General features: G+C 41.8%; 1 protein-coding gene across 1 annotated transcript; it reads right to left on the reverse strand.

The window, feature by feature from the left end:
• Nucleotides 1-797: 797 nt before the first annotated feature.
• On the reverse strand, nt 798-8,785 carry LOC116244977 (uncharacterized). The gene is given in 4 exon segments (XM_031616746.1): nt 798-1,210; nt 1,213-1,704; nt 1,707-2,112; nt 8,675-8,785. Coding segments are annotated over 4 exon segments (1,422 nt in total).
• Nucleotides 8,786-19,146: the final 10,361 nt, after the last annotated feature.

Here is a 19,146-nt window from a genome sequence, read left to right on the forward strand (position 1 = left end):
TTGAACAATAAAGCCAAAATGTATCAAATTATTAAATCCTGCTTAGTTTTGCATTAATTTCAATGGTGGCTTAGCTTTCGATTGTTAGACAATATCTTGAGGCGTCTCATATTATGGTATTTTTCTTAGTTCTTTCGACTATAAATGCAATCCTTTTCTCCTTTTGTTGGAAATACAGATCGTATATAACTGTAGAGGTTGTTAGCTTTTTCTATTTCTTTGTTTTCCTATTAAATCTCCAAATATTTGATCGATTTATCTCTCACAAAAGTGGGTCGTTAACTGTCATAAAAGGAATACCTCAATGACTTGTTTTATATGCTCTTGAACTGTTGCTTGGATCGCTCTGAGCAATTGGGGTTCATTTTGGAGTAGAAGGTGAGTCTTGGTCCGGGATATCTTGTCGCTTTTTGTTGAATAATCATCTATTCTTCTTTATTATCAGAGGAGCTTCTAAGGTTGATTTTGCTGAGGTTTAGTATTGATCTGCCGAGTTACCGTTTCGACACATTATTTTTTTAGTGCTGATGATGCCCCTTACAACCCTCAATTGTGAGGTATTGCCGTTTTAGAGGAGCTTTTCCCGGTGATAAAGAGGCGTCGAAACTGCGAACAAGGTTGATGAAGGACTCCTACCAAGGAGAGAATGAATCATATGGGGTGATTTCGGCTTTAATTTTATTCATGCGATCAAATAACTATTATTAGCAGGGATAAAAGGAAGATGGCTATGCTAATGGAAGTTAAAATAAATGTAGAGACTAGGCTAGGATTATATTTGGATGATAAATGATGAGTCACAACTTCATGAGACTAGTAAGCTTGCATAGCTTTGGCATCTCAAGCACTCGTGAGTCCTCGTTACTCCTGTCCTCCACTTTTTCGTATTAGCGGTGCTTAGATCCCACGTACATTTGCCTCGGACGGCTAATGCGGTTCGTGTTTTCGTTCATCATCTCGCACCAGTGTGCCATCCAACCCACGCTTCTTGAGACTGCAAAAAGGACAGTAAACATATCCTTGGGAATGCCGATAGCCTTGTAGACAATACCTGTGTAGAAGTCTACGTTGGGGTAAAGCTTTCGCTTGATGAAGTAATCGTCGGCAAGGGCTTCCTTTTCGAGGTTGATTGCAAGATCAAGAAGAGGCTTCGTTTCATTATCCTGAATGGTTTCTAGAACCGTGTAGCACATCTTCTGCATGATAGTGGCCGAGGGTCAAAATTTTTGTAAACGCGATGCCCAAATCCCATAAGACGGAAGTTAGAGTTTTTATCTTTGGAACGACTGATGATATCCTGAATCGAGGCACCCTCGTTGAGAATTTCTTCAAGCATATTGAGGACAGCTTCATTGGCTCCACCGTGATAGGGTCCCCACAGTGATCCTATGCCTGCTGCGATGCAAGCGAAGGGATTGGCATGCGAGCTGCCAGCGATACGGACGGTAGAGGTTGATGCATTTTGCTCATGCTCGGCGTGGCAAATCCATATGACCTACAGGGCGCGAATGATTTCCGGGTCAATATCGAATTTATCACTCATTGGGTTAGAGAACATCATGTAGAGGAAATTTTTCATGTAGCCGAAATTTTTTTTGGGATACACTATAGGAAGACCCATAGCAGTACGATAGGCGTAGGCAGCAAGAGTTGGCATTTTAGCTATCAATTTGATGGCCATTTCCTGCCTATCCGTGGGTTGAAAAGATCATAGTCTGAGTGGAGGAAGGCAGAAAGGGCTCCAACGACGCCAACCATGATGGCCATGGGATGAGCTTAGCTTCTGAATCCTTTATAAAACTCTATCATTTTTTAATTGATCATCATCTCTCCCAAGACTACCTCTTCGAACTTGGTGAGTTAGCTATGCGATGGCAAAGTGCCGTACAGTAGTAAGTAGCATGTCTCCATATAGGTTGAATGATATGCCAGATCCTCGATGCGGTAGCCACGGTAAAGCAATTCTCCCTTCTCACCGTTGATGTAGCAGATATTGGAGATGCAGCTTGCAGTGCACATGAATCCTGGATCGTAGGTGAGCAGATTGGCTTGAGAGAGTAATGATCGAACGTCGATCAGATCATGCCCGAGTGACCCCTTGAGGATAGGAAACTCGTATTACTTATCCCCGACGCGTAGGATAGCCTTTTCTTATGATGGCTTTGGTTCTATGGGCTTCACTAGTGACAGGTCCAGCTTGTCCTTCATGTGATGCTATATATCAAGATTTATTATGATCCATTACTCAAACACACATTCATTCAAAAGTTTACAAGATTAAAAAATGCAAAAAGTGCATTCAACTTTGACTTTTTTGGAAAACTCGTCGTTTACTTCTTAACTTACTTCAGGTCGTCCGAGATGAGATGGTTTTTATGATGATAGTTATGGAATATTATGATGAATGCGATATGAATAAGATATCTTTATCATTAGTTTATACTGCTTGGATTGAAGTGAAAGTAATTTTATGTGTTTACCTTCAGCAAATCAACCAGTTTTGGCCTACGATATTTCTCCCAGTATTTTCGAATTAAAGTGTGCACCGCTATCGCTAAGACCAAGCAGGCTATCACATACACATAGCACATGAATGATACCCAGTCTAAGGGCTTATAGATTGGCTTCACTGAAAGACTGTACGCTCAATTATCATATTCTTACCAACGTTGAGGATAAGATAAAAAATTCCCACCAAAATTACAATCCCCATATGCCTTTTGGGGAACTGATAAGTGTTGAAGGAAAGATCGACGACCAAGCAGATGAAAGGAAAGCCGTGGACTCCAACTTCCATCAAGAAATCCGAAACTATTTGAGATAAATTTTACCAAAGAATGGTTTAGAGTAATCATACAGGATGATCCAAAACAGTATGGTCACGATTGCCTCCATGCAGATAGCGATTTCGAAAAGTAGGCTTATCCAATTGGGCAACCTAAATCACCAAACCTTTACTATTTGCACGTCTTCTCTTTTCTCATTTCGTTGAGGAGATAATCTTCACAAGTGAGCGCAAAGTATGTCCAAGTTTGTATAAACCCCACTTCTGTCAGGTATTCTGCGATCTTGAATGCTGAGTCGTAGGTTTGGATCTAGTATACATACCGATAGGAGAGGACGAGAAAAGCTACGACTCTAATCGCTAGTAGAGCAGTGCTATTGGTGAGGGACTGGTGGATGCTGACTTCTATCTTTTAGGGATAGTTGAATAGCCAACGGCGGAGGCGTCGAAATAGGGAGATTACCATAATAGGATTATTACAACAATTTAAAAAATAAACAAGCCAAAAGCGATCAGACGAAGAGTAAAGGATACATTTGAATTAATTTAACAAATCCACAACATGTATAAATAAGTAAAAATGTTCCTTATCTTCATGATGGTCCATTCATCATCCTGTTTTCCTTTAACTCATACTGGCATTTGGCATATTTTCTTTCAGACAAACGAAGAGTGGATATGTATGCGTTTTTCTATGATATGCCTAATCATTATGAATGATATATATATAAGATTGTTCGAATGGGTAGTTTTTTCGGTACACTTTGTCGAAAAAATCAAATAACATACCAACCGGATCAGTGGTCTCAGCGTCTAGGAGAACAGTGCAACAAGTGCCAGAAGAGCCTATCCTACTAAAAATGTGTTTCTCCATGTAGGTGCTATCTCTTCTGCCATGAGTAATGTTTCAAGAGCTCTTTTGCGAAGCAAATACACGATATCAATACAGAGGTCTGGTGCGCTAATTGCAGAAATGAGATAAGAATGGGCCTCAAGACTTAGTTTATTTACGATCCCAAACCAACATGCATTAAATTCGGCAGGCTAGCCATCATCTGGCTTCTGCTCATTATCATCACCTTAATGATAGTACTGACGCTGAGCAGCTCACTTGATGCCCTCTATCTTTACTTTATCGTATATGTAGAGGCAATAATTCTAAGTTTGTTCCTGTACTGGTTCATCCTGTGCTGCAGGGACTTGCTTTTCAGGCAAAATGTTACCATCACCGAAGTTGGCTCGACCAAATTGGATATCCAAACATCAGCCTTTCAGGAACTGGAGATGGAGACAAACAATGCATTCGGCAAGGATGGACTGCAAGGAGTCACTATTTGATGGAGAAAACAACAAATAAGAATAAAACTTTGATTAAACAATACATATCCTGCATATCTTATTTCAAGGTAACCTTGTTCATTCTTTCCGTAGCTTTTCCATCTATATATTTTAATTGCATATAAAATGAATATGGAGGGAGAAAATGTAGGAGTTGGGTTTGATATCAAAGTGTGTGATTAAGAATTATACTCTTTTAAATGATTATTTAAATAAAAATGCGAATCGTCCAATTTCATTTATTAAAATATGGACAAAAAAAGGTCAATAGCGGTGCTGTTTTTAGGCTCCATCTAGCGAACGGAAGACCATCAGGGCATCTAAAAACCAACAGATGAGATCGATTTCGGCAAGCCTGTCAAGGTAACCCTCATCCGCATCCCAAAACCAAAGAGATAACTCTATGGAAGACACACATCCATCACTCAGGTAATTTCTCCCCTCATAAAGTCCGAGCCAATCAAGGGCTTCTAGATCTTCTTCCGCAATCTGGAATAGACAAGCGGTCGATATTCCCTGCTAACCTGTACGAGTGACCTGATGATCACAAGTACTCAAGACGTGTTGATAACACCAACAAAGCCCGTACTCTTATTGTGACCATAGTTCATAACAGATATGTTGGTGATTCGTGGTGCATTTGTGAAGCTGAGTCTTTGCGTCTACGGTAACGTGGTGTAGTCTGTTGCTGCGCCTCTGTGGAGTCGGGACGCGGCGATAAGCGAGATGGGAATGGCGATGGAGATGTATCAAATATGATAGTATAGAAAGCGCAACATTTTTGAGGAGAAGAGACACTGTATTCATAGTATTGAAGCTGAATTGGAGGATCTCAAAAAATTAGGAAGAGATACTATAAATTTAAGCACTGCTGATAGCTGGCAAGAAGCAACGAATGATGATGACATAAATGAACCTTAAATCAAAAATATTTGTAATATTTCCTAGCATCTTTTGAATACTTTTGAGCAAATTAATGAAGACCAGTATATTGTTAAATTTCGAGAAAATATCGAAAACATCAACAACCACCTTCAAAAAGTAAGAAATTTTACACTTAGCTCTTCAAGTCCAAACAAATCGGCCTCTATTACCCCAAACAACAGAATTTCACCATACAGAATTAAATACCGCTTCCACTTGTTCACATCGCCCTCTCTTCGCTCAAACTGGTCCTCTCTGATCAGTTTAGAGTCCTAGAAATGCTCAAAATGCTTGCACAATTACCACGTCATGCCAATGCCCTCATTGAGTCTGGTGGAGTCGCACAACTCTCCTCTCTTTTCATGGAATTCTACAAGCCAAACGCCGTCTTCTTCTCTACTTTTAAGAACCTCGTCCTGGAGGTATGCATAGCGTTGGCGCAATGGCCGACCGCTGCTCAAAGAATGATCACTAAGCTAGAGTAAGATTTCACAGAATAAATCTATCAACCGATCTCCTTTAAATAAAAGTAAGTGGAGTAGAAAAAATAAAAACCTAAAGAAAGGGAAAAATAAAAGGAAAGATAAAAAGAGAAATAACGAGAAAAATCCAAATAGAAGGAAAGAGACAAAGAAAAATCAAAAGGTAAGTCTCGCTCTCGCTCAAGAGATAAAGCCAGAGAAAAAAGAAGCAAATCCGATGATTCTGACTCTGATGGTGATGGAGACAGCAAGCGAAAGAAAGAGAAAAAGGACAAAAAAGAGAAGAAGGACAAGAAGAAAAAAGATAAAGAGAAATCCAAGAAAAGAGATAAGTATGGTGAGGATAGAAAGGATAAGGACAAGTAGAAATAAAAGAAGAAAGATAAGGATAAAGACAAATAAAGAGAGAAGGATAAAGACAAGGAAAAATAGAAGAGCAAAAAGTAGGACAAGGAATCGAACAGAAAGTAAGAGACTTCCTCTCCTTACAGAGCTGATTCTTCTGTATCCTAACAACAGATGAACAAACTATCATTCTACTAGCTTCTCTTTTTCATCCTTCTCCAAGAGAAGAACAGCAAAACTCTCAATCTTATCAAAATTCTCATCGAGCAAATCACTCAAACGCTCACCAAGAACAAAGATATCTCATAACAGATAGCATTTGTCACCACTTTCCTTCGAGATACCAAATACCTTTTCAACCAGGGAAGCGAAATTATCAACAGCAAGTCTCTCAAGATATTTGCCACCTTCCAGCCATTCCTTAACGATAATCAATCGGAAAACGTTGACTGCAAGTACATCTCAGAAAGGGAAAAACTCAAAAATCCTTTAAAATATGGCATAAATCCAAAAACATTCAAGATTCTGAATCGCATCAATCAAGAGATGGTGTCTAATGCCCATAAGGAAAGTCTGGAATCGGTACTCCCTTTGATGAACGGTTTATGGTAATGATGTCATAGCTTTTATTTGAGAAGGAAAAGCCTATTTTGAGCGGTTTCAACAGAATCGTGAATGCTTTCAAGGCCGAGGGATTGATGCACCTGCAAAGAAACTAAGCTGCAATCAGCATCATCGCGGAGTACATCTATAAGGCCATGCTGGACGATGAAGGAATCAACACATTTGTCTATATCGAGCAGATACATGCTTCTCTCATCAAATTTATTGGACTACTCAATGAAGATCCTTCCCTCTTCTCCACCGAACTCAAGTCCAGAATCAAACTATTGAGTAACTACGCTACTCCTTATGACCACTTCAGCAGAGCAGAAGGAGCATTCAAGGTCTTCTGTGAGTATTTCCTAAGGTTGTTCAAGTACGATAACTATGAAATCGAAATCAACAACAAGGCAAAACTGACCGATTTCCGCAAAAAGGAGTATGACAAGCTCATCAATCCATTCACTTTGAGAATCTGTCTGAAAACTATGCCATGAAGAACTTTAACGACGTTTCTTCCAACCACCTTTGGTTGAAATGACGTTTGCCTTAAAATATTCCTCATCCTGTGCGACTACAACAAAAACATATGGACTACCTTTTACGAAAACAAGCTGATCAGTGGCTTCGCATCTCTCCTTAACAAGGTGTCCAACCTGTTGCTTTTCTTTTTGCAGCATTCGCCAACCGCTGGACAGCTTACGCTAGTGCCAAATCCTACTTACTCACAGTTGATAACTACCTCACTGTAACTAAGCACGTGCTTAGTCTCATGGCTAAGAAGTGCAAATACGAGTCAGCTTACAACGATCTCTTGAAGAAGACATCTTCGAAGACGTGGATCTCTATGAAAAGTCTATTGAAATATACATTCACCTCTATAACGCCCTTCACGACCATTCAATCATGCTCTACACACACAAGTCCCGCAACAAAGTCAAAATCATCCTTTCGCTTGTGGTTTAAATCATTGATCAATTTTGCACTGCCTACTAACTGATTAGCCACCAGACTCGTGAACTGAAGCTTCGTAGGCTTCTGGAATACATCTATATTACCCATTACTCTTCACTCAAATCCCGTGCTGCTGTCCTCTCACTTTACAGCCAAATTTTGAAAAACGCTTAAGGATCGACTTGCAAATATCTCATACAGCACCTTCTCGATGGGCATTTCACTCTCAGCAAGCTTCTTGAGAATGAAGTAGCCTACGTGCCCCAGAACGACAGGTCAATGATTGAAAATATCATTAAATCTAACCTCTACAGAGCAGATCCCCTCATCACAACAACCTTGCTGCCCTTTTCCGCAATCTCTTCACCAAAACGCAGTATGTGACAAGACTCTCGATATGGCTGAACGACTGTTTGATGATATTGATGAAGAGTACAAGAAAAATGAAGAGGAAAGTAGCCAGCTTGTTGGATGGAAAAACCTTAGAAAAGCACACCTCTTTACCGAAGTGCTAGTTAGGTCTGAAACTTCATTCAGAAGTAGGCTTGATGATAAGCTCATGCGGTTCTTCAGAGACTAAGCGACAATTTTAGAAGGCGTGTGGATCTTTCCGAACTAAACGACCCTTCAGACCAATAAAACTTCATCATTTTCCTCAAGATAAAGAACAACTTCATGATCTATTTCTCTCGTCTCTTGAAAGAAAATCAGGAAAATCCAACATTGCTGCTCCAATTCTTCGAATCTACTGCGAAATCACTCACGCTTGAGCACTTCACCTTTGACCTTAGGAAAGTGAATTCATTAGAAACGTCAACTTGGAAGCTTTGAGGGCATGCCAGATATATATGCAAGGACTAAGCGAATTGGCCTTATTACTTCATACCAATGCTTCTTACTTTATGGGTAATACATGGAAAAGCCATACAAACCGCAAACATTCATCAACTTTTCAGAAATAATCGCTTCTCTGGAACGTATCATCCTTAGCAGGAAGTACAGATAGGATAGCTCCGAGATGAAGGAAGTTCGCAAGATAATCATCTCTATCTTCTACTTCTTGTGCACTCTAACCTCAATCAATGAGGAGGACCTCTTCACCACTGAATCTCGCAGAGGAGCCATCATTCACTTGATCGCCCCCAATGACAAGGATTTCCCCTTCGCTTTAATCAAACAGTCATGCATTTACAACTTCATTCCCAAGTAATTCATAAAGCTACTCGAATAATACTTCTCATACCCTATCGTTGAGAAACCCATCCAGTTGAGGCCGAAGCCTGAAGCAAAGCCACCAGTCAAGCCAAAGAGCACCATCTACTCCAAGAGCTTGTTTAGCATCATCAGCGAGCATGACCCTGTTAGCAAGACAAGGTATAGATATATTGGCGGAGAATGGGTGGGCGGAGATATAGAGAAGAGCTTATACACTCCTTTCAGGACCAGAAATACGAAGAAGATATCGAACGCTACCTAACTCCAAGGACAGACGTTGGATATGAACAGTATCATTACAGGGAGTTTGCATTCATCAAGGAGAATATCTACTTCAATGAACTTTTCTACCTCTCCACACGTAATTGGTTATTTATATAGGAAAGGACCGTCAGTAGGCTCCCAAAAAGGAAATCGAAAGGACCATTCAGCTCAAAGATGTTGTTCCCAGGCTCACACCGCAGAAACTAAAAAAGAAATGCCAAAGCCAAGCCCATCTCCTTCAAAGCTCACCAACCCAATGAACACCGGCCTTGTCTCCCTTCTTCCAACACTTCCAACATTCCCATGAATAGTCCCCTAGCCAACAAGCAGCCATCTATGAGTAATGAGCGAAATTACAACAAAGGTGGTCCTCGATCAGGAAGTCAAGGAAGCAACCAAGGCAACTATGGACATAACAATTACTATGGCGGAAACAACAACAACTCAAGGCAGCAAAACCAGCCGATGGGCAACATGGGAGGCCACTATCCCCGAACTCCATGCATGGCGGCTATCCTCCCCAAGGAGGCTACCCACCCTACTACAACCAGCCTCCTCCTAACGTCTATCCATCCGCCCATCACCAAAGATACCCAAATGCACCTTACGCACCAATGGGACACCAAGGCATGTACCCACAGCAGATGCAAAAACCAATCGGCGGCATGTATAACAACCCACCAATCGGAAACATGTATCCCCCAATGGCCAACCAACTCAACCAATACGAGGAGCAGATGTTCCAAGAAGCCTACCAGCTAGTCAACGAAATCAAGAACTCCGTCAACTTGTCAGAGCATGAGATCGAAGTCAAAAAGTCTAGACTGAACTACATACTCTCCAGCCACCCGAAAGTACACACAAAACTCAAGGAATCCCTCCTGCGCCCGCAGTCATGATCATCCATACACCATTAAATCGCATATCAGCCCAAATCGACTCATAAATCATATCATTAATATTCATTATTCACATAAGACTCGGAAAATCACGACGGGGTCTCAGAAGTTAAACCTTTGGTTGTTTCCTCCGTTGATGATCAAACTGATCACTGGCTTGGCGGGAGACCCCATTCCACCAAACTTAGCCTCTGCATGGATGTGAAAGAGGGAAGCTTCCTCCTAACGTTCTGGGTCCATCGATTCCGCCTGGTCCTTGAGGAAGTGGAAATTTTTGGCACCGAGGAAGATGCTGTTGATGCGCTGGTACTAGCAAGCATTGATGTCGGGATGGCACTCAAGAGGAGACTTCTCCTCAAAGCAGGTGCTTTCTTGGATAAAATATGGCATGGCGGTCTCAGAACAATGCTGGTACTTGTTCTCCAACTCGTCCTCCCTCTCTCCTCTTCCCATGCTCGATGCCAATTCCTCGATGTAGGTATTGAACTTGTTTTCCTGTATGTTCGATTTATGGTGTATCCTGAAATGTGCTGTATCTTTTGACTTTTACCTACAGGTAGTCATCGTAATCGCTGCTGCAGACGTTGCAGTAGCTGTACTTCTCTCTTGGCTTGGGGACAAACTGGAATAGGGATAGTTATACCAGTTGCGATTTTTCATTTTCATTTGCTAGTCTGCATCTCTCCTACTCCTTCCGCTCCTCTTCTCCATTTTTGGCAAGTTTCTTCTAAGGTTAATCTTTGCGTACGCGATCGGCGGGCAGGATGAAACTAATCGTGAAGGGGTGGCTGTCGTTGTTGAACTTAGGGGTGATGGAGGCTGATCTCAGCGAGTGGGGGCAGTAGGAAGCTGAGAGCTCACGCGAGAAGACTGCGGAATAGTGCACTGGCTTGAGCTGAAAGCTGTGCCTTAAGCACTATTTGGGACATTTTTTCATCTTTTTTCCCATAATAAAATATAATCTCTCTCAGCCGGAAAAACGAAGCACGGATTAATAGCAAATCACACTAGCACATGAAGTTGACTCACTCAGTATCCCCTCTGCATAAATTCATGATTTTATATGATAAAAATCAACTGGGATGCTCTTTTACAGCCCTTTATGAAAGAGTCCTACGTGTAGTTCTCTTTAAGCTCTGCTTGGAATTGATTTACCCATAATAGAAACAGTAATCATCATTTTTGATCCAAATTGTCTATGTAACTCTTAGCCTTTCCATGATGATATGTTTTGGTTGGAGTTTGACACATTTTTTGAGGGTATTTTGAATGAGTCAGCTTTAGAGCCTAAATTTAAATTTGGCAATTAAGTGGCCAGATGGCGGAATATCATATATAATGGATGGAGTGATGAACCTTATGATATATGGCTGATAATAAAGAGAAACGAAATGTATAATAGCGATAGATATCAAAATAGAAAGGATGAAGCAATTATGATCGTGACGATTAATATTAGTAGGGTAGTCTCGATCCATAATCTTGACTGGTTTATGCCTTTCTTCACGTTTTCCTTATGCTTAACAGGCTCAGCTATCATCTTCCTTGCTCTTTATTCATCATTTTACTGCTTTGTTGTGAGGATCGGCTTGGAATCCACAGGCTACCTTGGTTAAATTTCTCCCTTTCATTGATATTTACTCGATTATAAAAGCTTTGAATTTAAATGTGCCTATGAACTTCGCGATAGATAGGCAAATCCTCTAAGTGGACAGGATTAACATTGTTCTTTTATGAGATTGCGGAATCGGGTAAAAGTTATGAGAGTCTTTTACTTCGGAAACTGACTATTAATTGTTGAACAAATAAAATCTTTTTTTCCGTTTGTCGTTACTATGTATTTTAGAGCGTGTTGGAGGTGAATGTCTTCGCTACTATTCTTGAATATTTTTCTGCTTTTTGGACTGTTTTTTAGGTTTGCTGGGAGTCTTTGTGACAGGAGACTATACTCTGGCATCTCCTCTCATATAAATAGACTCTGCCATTTTCACCCCATGCTGCTGGTCATACTCCATATGGTATTTTTATTTCTTTTTTTTAAAAGGCCTCTACACTTTCACCTCCATCGGAACTTCCTCTTCAATGCGAGATAAGCCTTGGATGCCTTATCTTTCGATGGTTTCTTTGTATCTCCAAAAAAGAGTCATGAACTAAGGCCAATCACACCTGAAATCTGGCTTGAACTCGAGGCATCTATCAATGATATGGTCTAAAATTCCAAACCTTCTGCTAAGTTTCAGCCGTTCTATGACTTAAACTGGACGTGCTACAGTTAAAGGGGTGCAGTTGATAGAGCATCTCGTGGAGAAGGATGCCGATGGCCCATATATCACTCTTGTTTGTATATGGGTCTTTCTCTTCTTCTAAGAGAAGAATATCTCTGGAGCCATTGTGTATGGAGTGCCTACGCGGCGACTCTCGACCTAAAGCTCATCCTCCATGAACTTGGCTAGTCCGAAGTCAGCTATCTTCACCCTTCCGCCTTTCACCAGTATGTTTTCGAACTTAAGGTCGCGGTGGATGATGTTCCTCTCTGCAGGACGTCCATGCCCATTACCAGTTCCTCGAAGTATCTAAGGCCCTTCTCGAGTTGATAATTGCAGTCGGTAAGCTCTTCCCTGAGGTTTTTTTCGCAATATTCGAGCACAATGAAGCTTTTACTACCATGTGGGAAGATATCGATACTTTGATGATGTAATCTGACACCAATTTCTTAGGCATCTCTCTTATCCTGGCTATAGAGTTTTCACTTCTTTTATAGCCACCCTCTCGCCAGTATGCAAAATCCTACCATCCCAGACCTTAGAGTATGTGCCACTTCCCAACATAGTGCGGAAAACGGCAATTCCATTTTTTTTGAATTTGACGTTTTAGTCATACTAGTTTTGAACTAAACTTTCGACGGAGGACTTAAGGAAGGCGCTGGTAGGGGTGGTGGTAGATAAATTGGCTGTTGCACTGGAAGTATTTGCGGTGTGTACAGAAGATATGTTAGATATTGCTGGTAGGCAGGCGGTATTTGCGGGACTAACAGCGGGGGAAGGATCTGTTCTTGCTAAATCCGATGATTATTCATGAGAGAAACGCGTATCGTCGAGAACATGAGTCTAAGCTCGCCTTAGCGAATTCTCCTCTGGTAGTTTCGCCTGGCTTCTACCAGATTATATTCCCTGTTCTCGCTCTATGGATGAAGCCTTAACATATATAATAATGGTTCAATTCATTTGAAATGAGTATAAGTCACAAAGATTGATATTTATATCCTGAGAAGGTGTTTCGGATAGTTGCCAATAGCGAGTCTATATTGGCAATTGCTTGCTGGTTTAGTTCGCGCTCATGTCTGTGTGGGTCATTCTTTGCTGGTGGGCTAGCTAGATTTCCTGTCTTCTTATGGCCAGGTAGTTTTCATTCTTGCCAGTATCGTAGAAATGCTTGATTGGAGAAGATTTGTTTGTGCTTTCAGCTCCCTATTCGATCCTTTAACCGATACGCTTTCCTGTTTACTAACCTGTTTCCAAAGCTTGCCTAGGAACTTCCTCTCCTCTCTCCTCGTACTTCTTCCTTAGAGATTCATAATTTTTGGAATTAATGTGGCTGCGGTCCAGTCTTGCGTAGGAAGCATTAGAAGCCAAACTCCTTCATTAAATTTTGCTTACCTTTAGCCACCACGCTGGGTGTCAGTAGGACGGTGGCTGCCAGTAGGGGCAGCAGGAGGCCTGCCAATAGACGAATACTTCTCCTTGATTGAGAGTATAAAATCTTCATTTTTTCCTCGAAGTGAGGGGGCGGGTTGAGCTTCGGCCATTCGTTAAAAGTATTATAATAAGGCATTAAAATATCAAATGTAGATTTTAATTTTTTAGTGAACCTACAACTGGCACATGGGGCAATGCTTTATCGGTTCTACGCAATTACTACAGACTATATTATGTCGGCATGGCAGCATAAGGACGTTACGCTTCTCCTTCCCGCATGCAACGCAACTATCATCGTACTCTATCTCCATCTTCTCCTCGCTTTGACGATTGCACTCACACTGGTATGTGATGGTAGTCCCGATCTTGAATGTGCAACCGTCCTAAAGCAGGAAGTTGCCTGATTGCTCAAAGGGACGACTGAGACGAAGCCAAGTTCTGAATCAATTGCTTTTTACCCATTTGTGGAATGGAGGTCTTCCAGTGCGAATTGTCCGTGTAGAAGGAAGATGCGAGCATGCATGCCGCTTAGGTGCTCATCGTCGAAGGAAAAATCGTTGGTTTTGCGTCTTCCGAAACTGAAGAAGCTGCAGCCGTCCTGGAGAGCAATTATAAGGTCGCAGGTGCCGCGAGAGACCATGTGGGTAACTGTAATGAAGAGCTGTCTGTTCTGTAGGTCCATTTTTCCGACCTAAAGCAAGAAGCTGCCCATTTCCACCAGCGATCCTTCGCCCACACTTTAGGACTTTGGATTTTGATGAAAGTGCCAGCTTATGTTCCATTATCGCGTAGATAATACTTTCCATGGATTCTCTGGATTTAGCGTGTTCATTCTCGAAGGATACTTCTAAGCTGCGAATGGTGTTTGAGTTTGACCTGCCAATTTTGAGACTGCGTTCCTTCATGACATAGAAAGCAGCCAAATTGCCATCGCAACTTCTCACCACCATCGTATCCTCTTGCGATTGGAAGGCAGTGCGTTTTGCCGCCTTTCCCACCTCTCTCTCAGTTGTCATCTTGCGCTGCAGGGCGGGAATGTTTTATTTCTGGGAAGGAGGAATGTTCTCTTTATTGTCAGCGTGGAGGGACAGATGGCTCTCAAACTCAGAGAAGCCCTCCTTTATCCACCGCAGCAGCTTGCGCTGGATGATCGAGTTGGTGACCCCGATGGCCTGGAGTTGCGGTAGGTTGAGGGCGAGTAGCCGTGGACCGTTGAGACGATGGGCAGCTGAATCGTGAAAGCCTTACCGAAGGAGGGAGCGAGGGACTATAGGTGGACGAACTGGAGCCATTTAGCGACATGCTGTTCATTCCAGGTAGTGGTGGGTCGTGGGAGGATATTGGCGAGGGCGTCGTAGTCCATTCAAATTGAATTATAATCTTTCAGTTGACAATTTAACAATAAACGAACACTTATATAATTGTGGCTCTTAGATAGAGCAACTCCTGTGGAAATAAGCCCACCGATCACAACCATCATACACGAAGAATATACATTCATATTCATTAGCATTCATACCTTTCATTATCCTCCATTCAAATTGCCACCATTTCCTTTAATTTCCCTCTCCTCGAGCCATATCTTAAGCGAATTGGCTTCTGGCTGTGTGTATGGGATGCGATGGGGTTTGAATGTTCATTATAGAAATTAGAGAACGAGTGGCTTGATGATTTCTGCATTGAACAAGTTGTCCAAAAGACAGCCCATACAAGAATTGGCCTTCCATAAGGAACAGTGGGAGATCAACGGCGTCCCCTTTGTAACATACTAACTTACCTAGTAATGCCACGAGTCCTACTACGAAGGGGAACTGCTAAACGGGGTGGACTTGAAGGTGAAAGCAGTGAAAGGACTCTCTAATCGAAATCGGACCTACGATTACCTGCAGGACAGTCAGGAGCTGGTATTTGCAGCTTCTTCCCACCTGATGATCTACAACACACACAAACGCGCCTACCACCAGCTCTTCCCCTAGAAGGAGAAGTCACCCTCCTGCGTACGCACCTCGAGAAGATGAATAACCGATAGTACATCCTGTGGGTTTAAAACTTCCGTTCTGAAGATGACGCCAAAGCCAAAGGTAAGCACTTGCGCGGGAAGGCCCACTCTCGCATGAACAAACGAACGGGTTCACTCAATACCATGAGAAATAACAACAAGCGCAACACTAGTAACACTAAAAATTTCCTAAAAAGCATTTTTAGCCTTGGACCTGACCTCAATGCAACCATGGCGGAAGGGTTTTCCAGTCAGGCATACTCAAAAATGATATAACAGGCGCAGGAACAGTACTGCAGCGTACTGAAAGTGTTTGATTACACCAGAAAATAGTTTGTATTTGAAGGATTTCTACAGCTATAAGCTGGGCACAGTCTAAAGGACCTTTTCCTCTTTTGGAACCATTTCAAGATAGTGGGATATGTAACTGAAGAATACGAGAGCGACACACGGTTTCTATTTTACCAAAATATGTAAGCCAAGCCTAAATCTCCCAACGACCCCCTCTTCGGTATGCAGAATGAGCCTGCCTTCAGTTGCACACAGACCATTAAGCAATCCCTTCACTTCTCTACAACAGCGAACTCAACCACTTCGTCTTCCCCCACGGACGCACTCTCAATATCATCGTCATTAGGGAAGATGAGGACGCTGAGCATGAACTCTTCAAGCAATTTCTAAACTTATCCGACAGCAGAAGCCGACCTTCCGAAAAAAAGGCAAAAGCATTGAATTGCAGGTCGATGAGAGCGCTTAGTTTGATGGCTAAATCTTAAGTTTGGCTCTCAATGATCAATACTTGGCAGTCATGACTTCGAGCAAGATATACTTTCACTCTGCCTTTGAAATAGGCTCACTCATCTTCGAGCATACCTTTGAACCGTTTGGACTGTAGCCGCTTAACATCGAATTCAATAAATCCTCTCTTATGCTTACCCATAGAAACAGTTCATCAGTCTACACGTTTGCAATCAAAAACAAGGCTCTAAAATTGGTCAGCCAAACAAAACTAGAAGTTAATCATTGCAAGGAAATTCTAAGGATATACACCAACAGTATCAGCTCTTAAATATTTTGTGTGACTCTTTTTTACGAATTGCAGAGCAAAGATTCTGGTGGAAGCTCATCTAACAACAATCTTACCACGCAGCTTCTCGAAGGGCTTGTTTAATATGCAATGAAACCTGCCTTTGTCGATGTTGCTGCATCTTTCCTCGCTCCAGCAGGCAGTAACACATAAACTGCTCTTTTAGGCATCAGCAAAAAGCGTTTCAAGCGGGTTCACACTTGTCCGTGGCTAAGTGCCTATGTGGTGGAAACATAAGAAGCAGTAGAGCTTGGTCGGTGGCGCTAGAGCTTTGAGAACAAGAAATGCATAGCTGTTCACCCTAATGGACTGTTTCTTGTCGTATGTCTAAAGGAGTGCTTCAAAGTGTATGTGATAACTCAGGAAGGATTTGTGAATTCATACCGTGGAGATGGTGTGAAGGACATCCAAGCATGCGCCATTTCACCTTAGGGTAACCACTTGGCTGTTTCCTCTCCTAATTGCATCTTCATCTATGATTTCTATAGCTGTGCCCGCATGCGGACCATCAGCCTGCCCTTCGGAATCGCCATAGATGCTCTCTAATATAGCGGCACAGCCTCGTCTGCTATCTTCGCAGCAAAAAAGTATACCTTTATGATAGTCTCAATTAGTATAGAGAAAGCTTTGTCTTCAATCCCAAGATCTACTTGGGTGATGGCTTGACTATTCGAGACTAGTAAGGGATGGCATCATAACTGATGGCGATGACAGTGAGCGAGATTGTGACTATGGTAACATTCAGTTACATTACTATTGCCCACTCCTAAACTTCTTCATCTATTCATACAAAAACACAGTCTATTTCTTCAACTGCACGACCAGGCAGTCCATGCTGCTATTGATCTGCAGCCACTATCATGCATTCATTACTGTTCTAATCTTGCCACTCTCTTTTAGGAACCGACAATGGCGAAGTTATTTGTTTCCTTGGCCCAACAAGCCCACCAATTTGCAAAACGAACAAAGAAAGTTCAAATTACACGCAGGGAGGGTCGTTGATATCAAAGTTACTTCTGATCTGCGTGAACTCATCACTGTCGGAGAGGATGAGTCTCTTTGCGTTTGCTCCTTAGTGCTTGTCCAAAATTTGAAACGCTTTGAAGGACTTGAACTTATCGAGCACCTATCGGGTGGTATTCGCATCTGTTATGATTTTCTGTCTCGGAGAGGAGTATGCCAATTCACTCACAGCAAGTTCAACGATAAAAACGACCAGCTGAAGGACTGCTAAGATGAGGTGCTGAATGCCAACTTCATTCTGCCAGAAGAACGCCAGAAGCAAAAGGAACAAATGTTCACTAACGTTAAAGTGAATATGAAATAACTAGCCGAAGGCAATAGAGGCGTCTATGAGGCCATCAATTGCTCCACAAACGAGGCTAGAGACTTAGTTACGAAGGTAAGGCAGGATTCTTATGATTTTTCCAGACGAGCAGAGAGGGAAAAAGAAGATCTAAAGCAGACCATGTATTCCTAATACATTCAATACTACAACAAAACCGAATCCTCCATAAAGGAGTTGAAATAACTTACACAGCAAAACATAATTGATCTTGCAGCGATCAAGCAGTAGCTACAGTATGAGTTGAATCGAACAATCGAGGACAATAAGAAAAGTTATCAGAGATTGGTATAGGAGCAAGAGATGCAGATGAGAAATTGGAAACAGGATAATAAGGCAGAACTGCAATAAATTGATGCAGAGAAGAGAGAGTTTATCGAGTCGCAAGTTAGCTCTTTGGATGGAGTTATAGGGAACTTAATAACAATAATGGAGTTCTTGCATGTAAAAATAATAATCTAGAAAAGGAAATTGCTGACTTGAGAAGAAAGATGGAGGAGCACAAATATTTGCTCTACAGACTGGAGAATAATACATCGAAATTGAAAGAAGAGCAAGAAAATACGAAAATATTAAAGCCGATAATAAACGTCTGGTGTAAAAATAGGACCGTATAAACCTCACAGAGATAGAAAAACGCTATGTAAAGCAGACACAAACTTGATTAGCGTGATAAAGAGATCAACGTGCAGCTGGTCAACCACCAGAAGGAGAAAAACATCCTCATTTATTTAGAGAAGTGCCTCTAGGGACTAGAGGGACCATATAAACAATGGTTGGCAACATCCTCCAAGAGAAAAAAGACCGCAAAGAGGAATTATAACGTATTGAAGTTACTAAATAGCAGGCGAGAATACTGATGGAGTAGATGATAGCACGCAAAAGTAAAAATAAGCATGCGCAATCAATTCCACAACTATCTATGCCGCCTGGAGGGCATTATTGAGGACATCGTCCACACTCGCAACCGCAAAAATATCATTGCTCTTCTCGAGGAGAGGTAACTTATAGATAAGGAGGCACCCACTGAACGCGAGGCACGCATCCAAGAAAAAGAAATTTTGAGTAAAATTTTGTCAGATAAAGTGCAGACATTGGGCTGTGAGACCGGCAGGCCGGCTGGAAGGCTAAAACTATTCCGCAATACCAAGCCAAACAACAATAGTAGCAGTATGAGAGCTCTTAAAACGGAAGCCAACGATAATTGTGTC

The sequence above is a fragment of the Nymphaea colorata genome, unplaced genomic scaffold (assembly GCF_008831285.2).
Source record: "Nymphaea colorata isolate Beijing-Zhang1983 unplaced genomic scaffold, ASM883128v2 scaffold0426, whole genome shotgun sequence".
Lineage (NCBI taxonomy): Eukaryota > Viridiplantae > Streptophyta > Magnoliopsida > Nymphaeales > Nymphaeaceae > Nymphaea > Nymphaea colorata.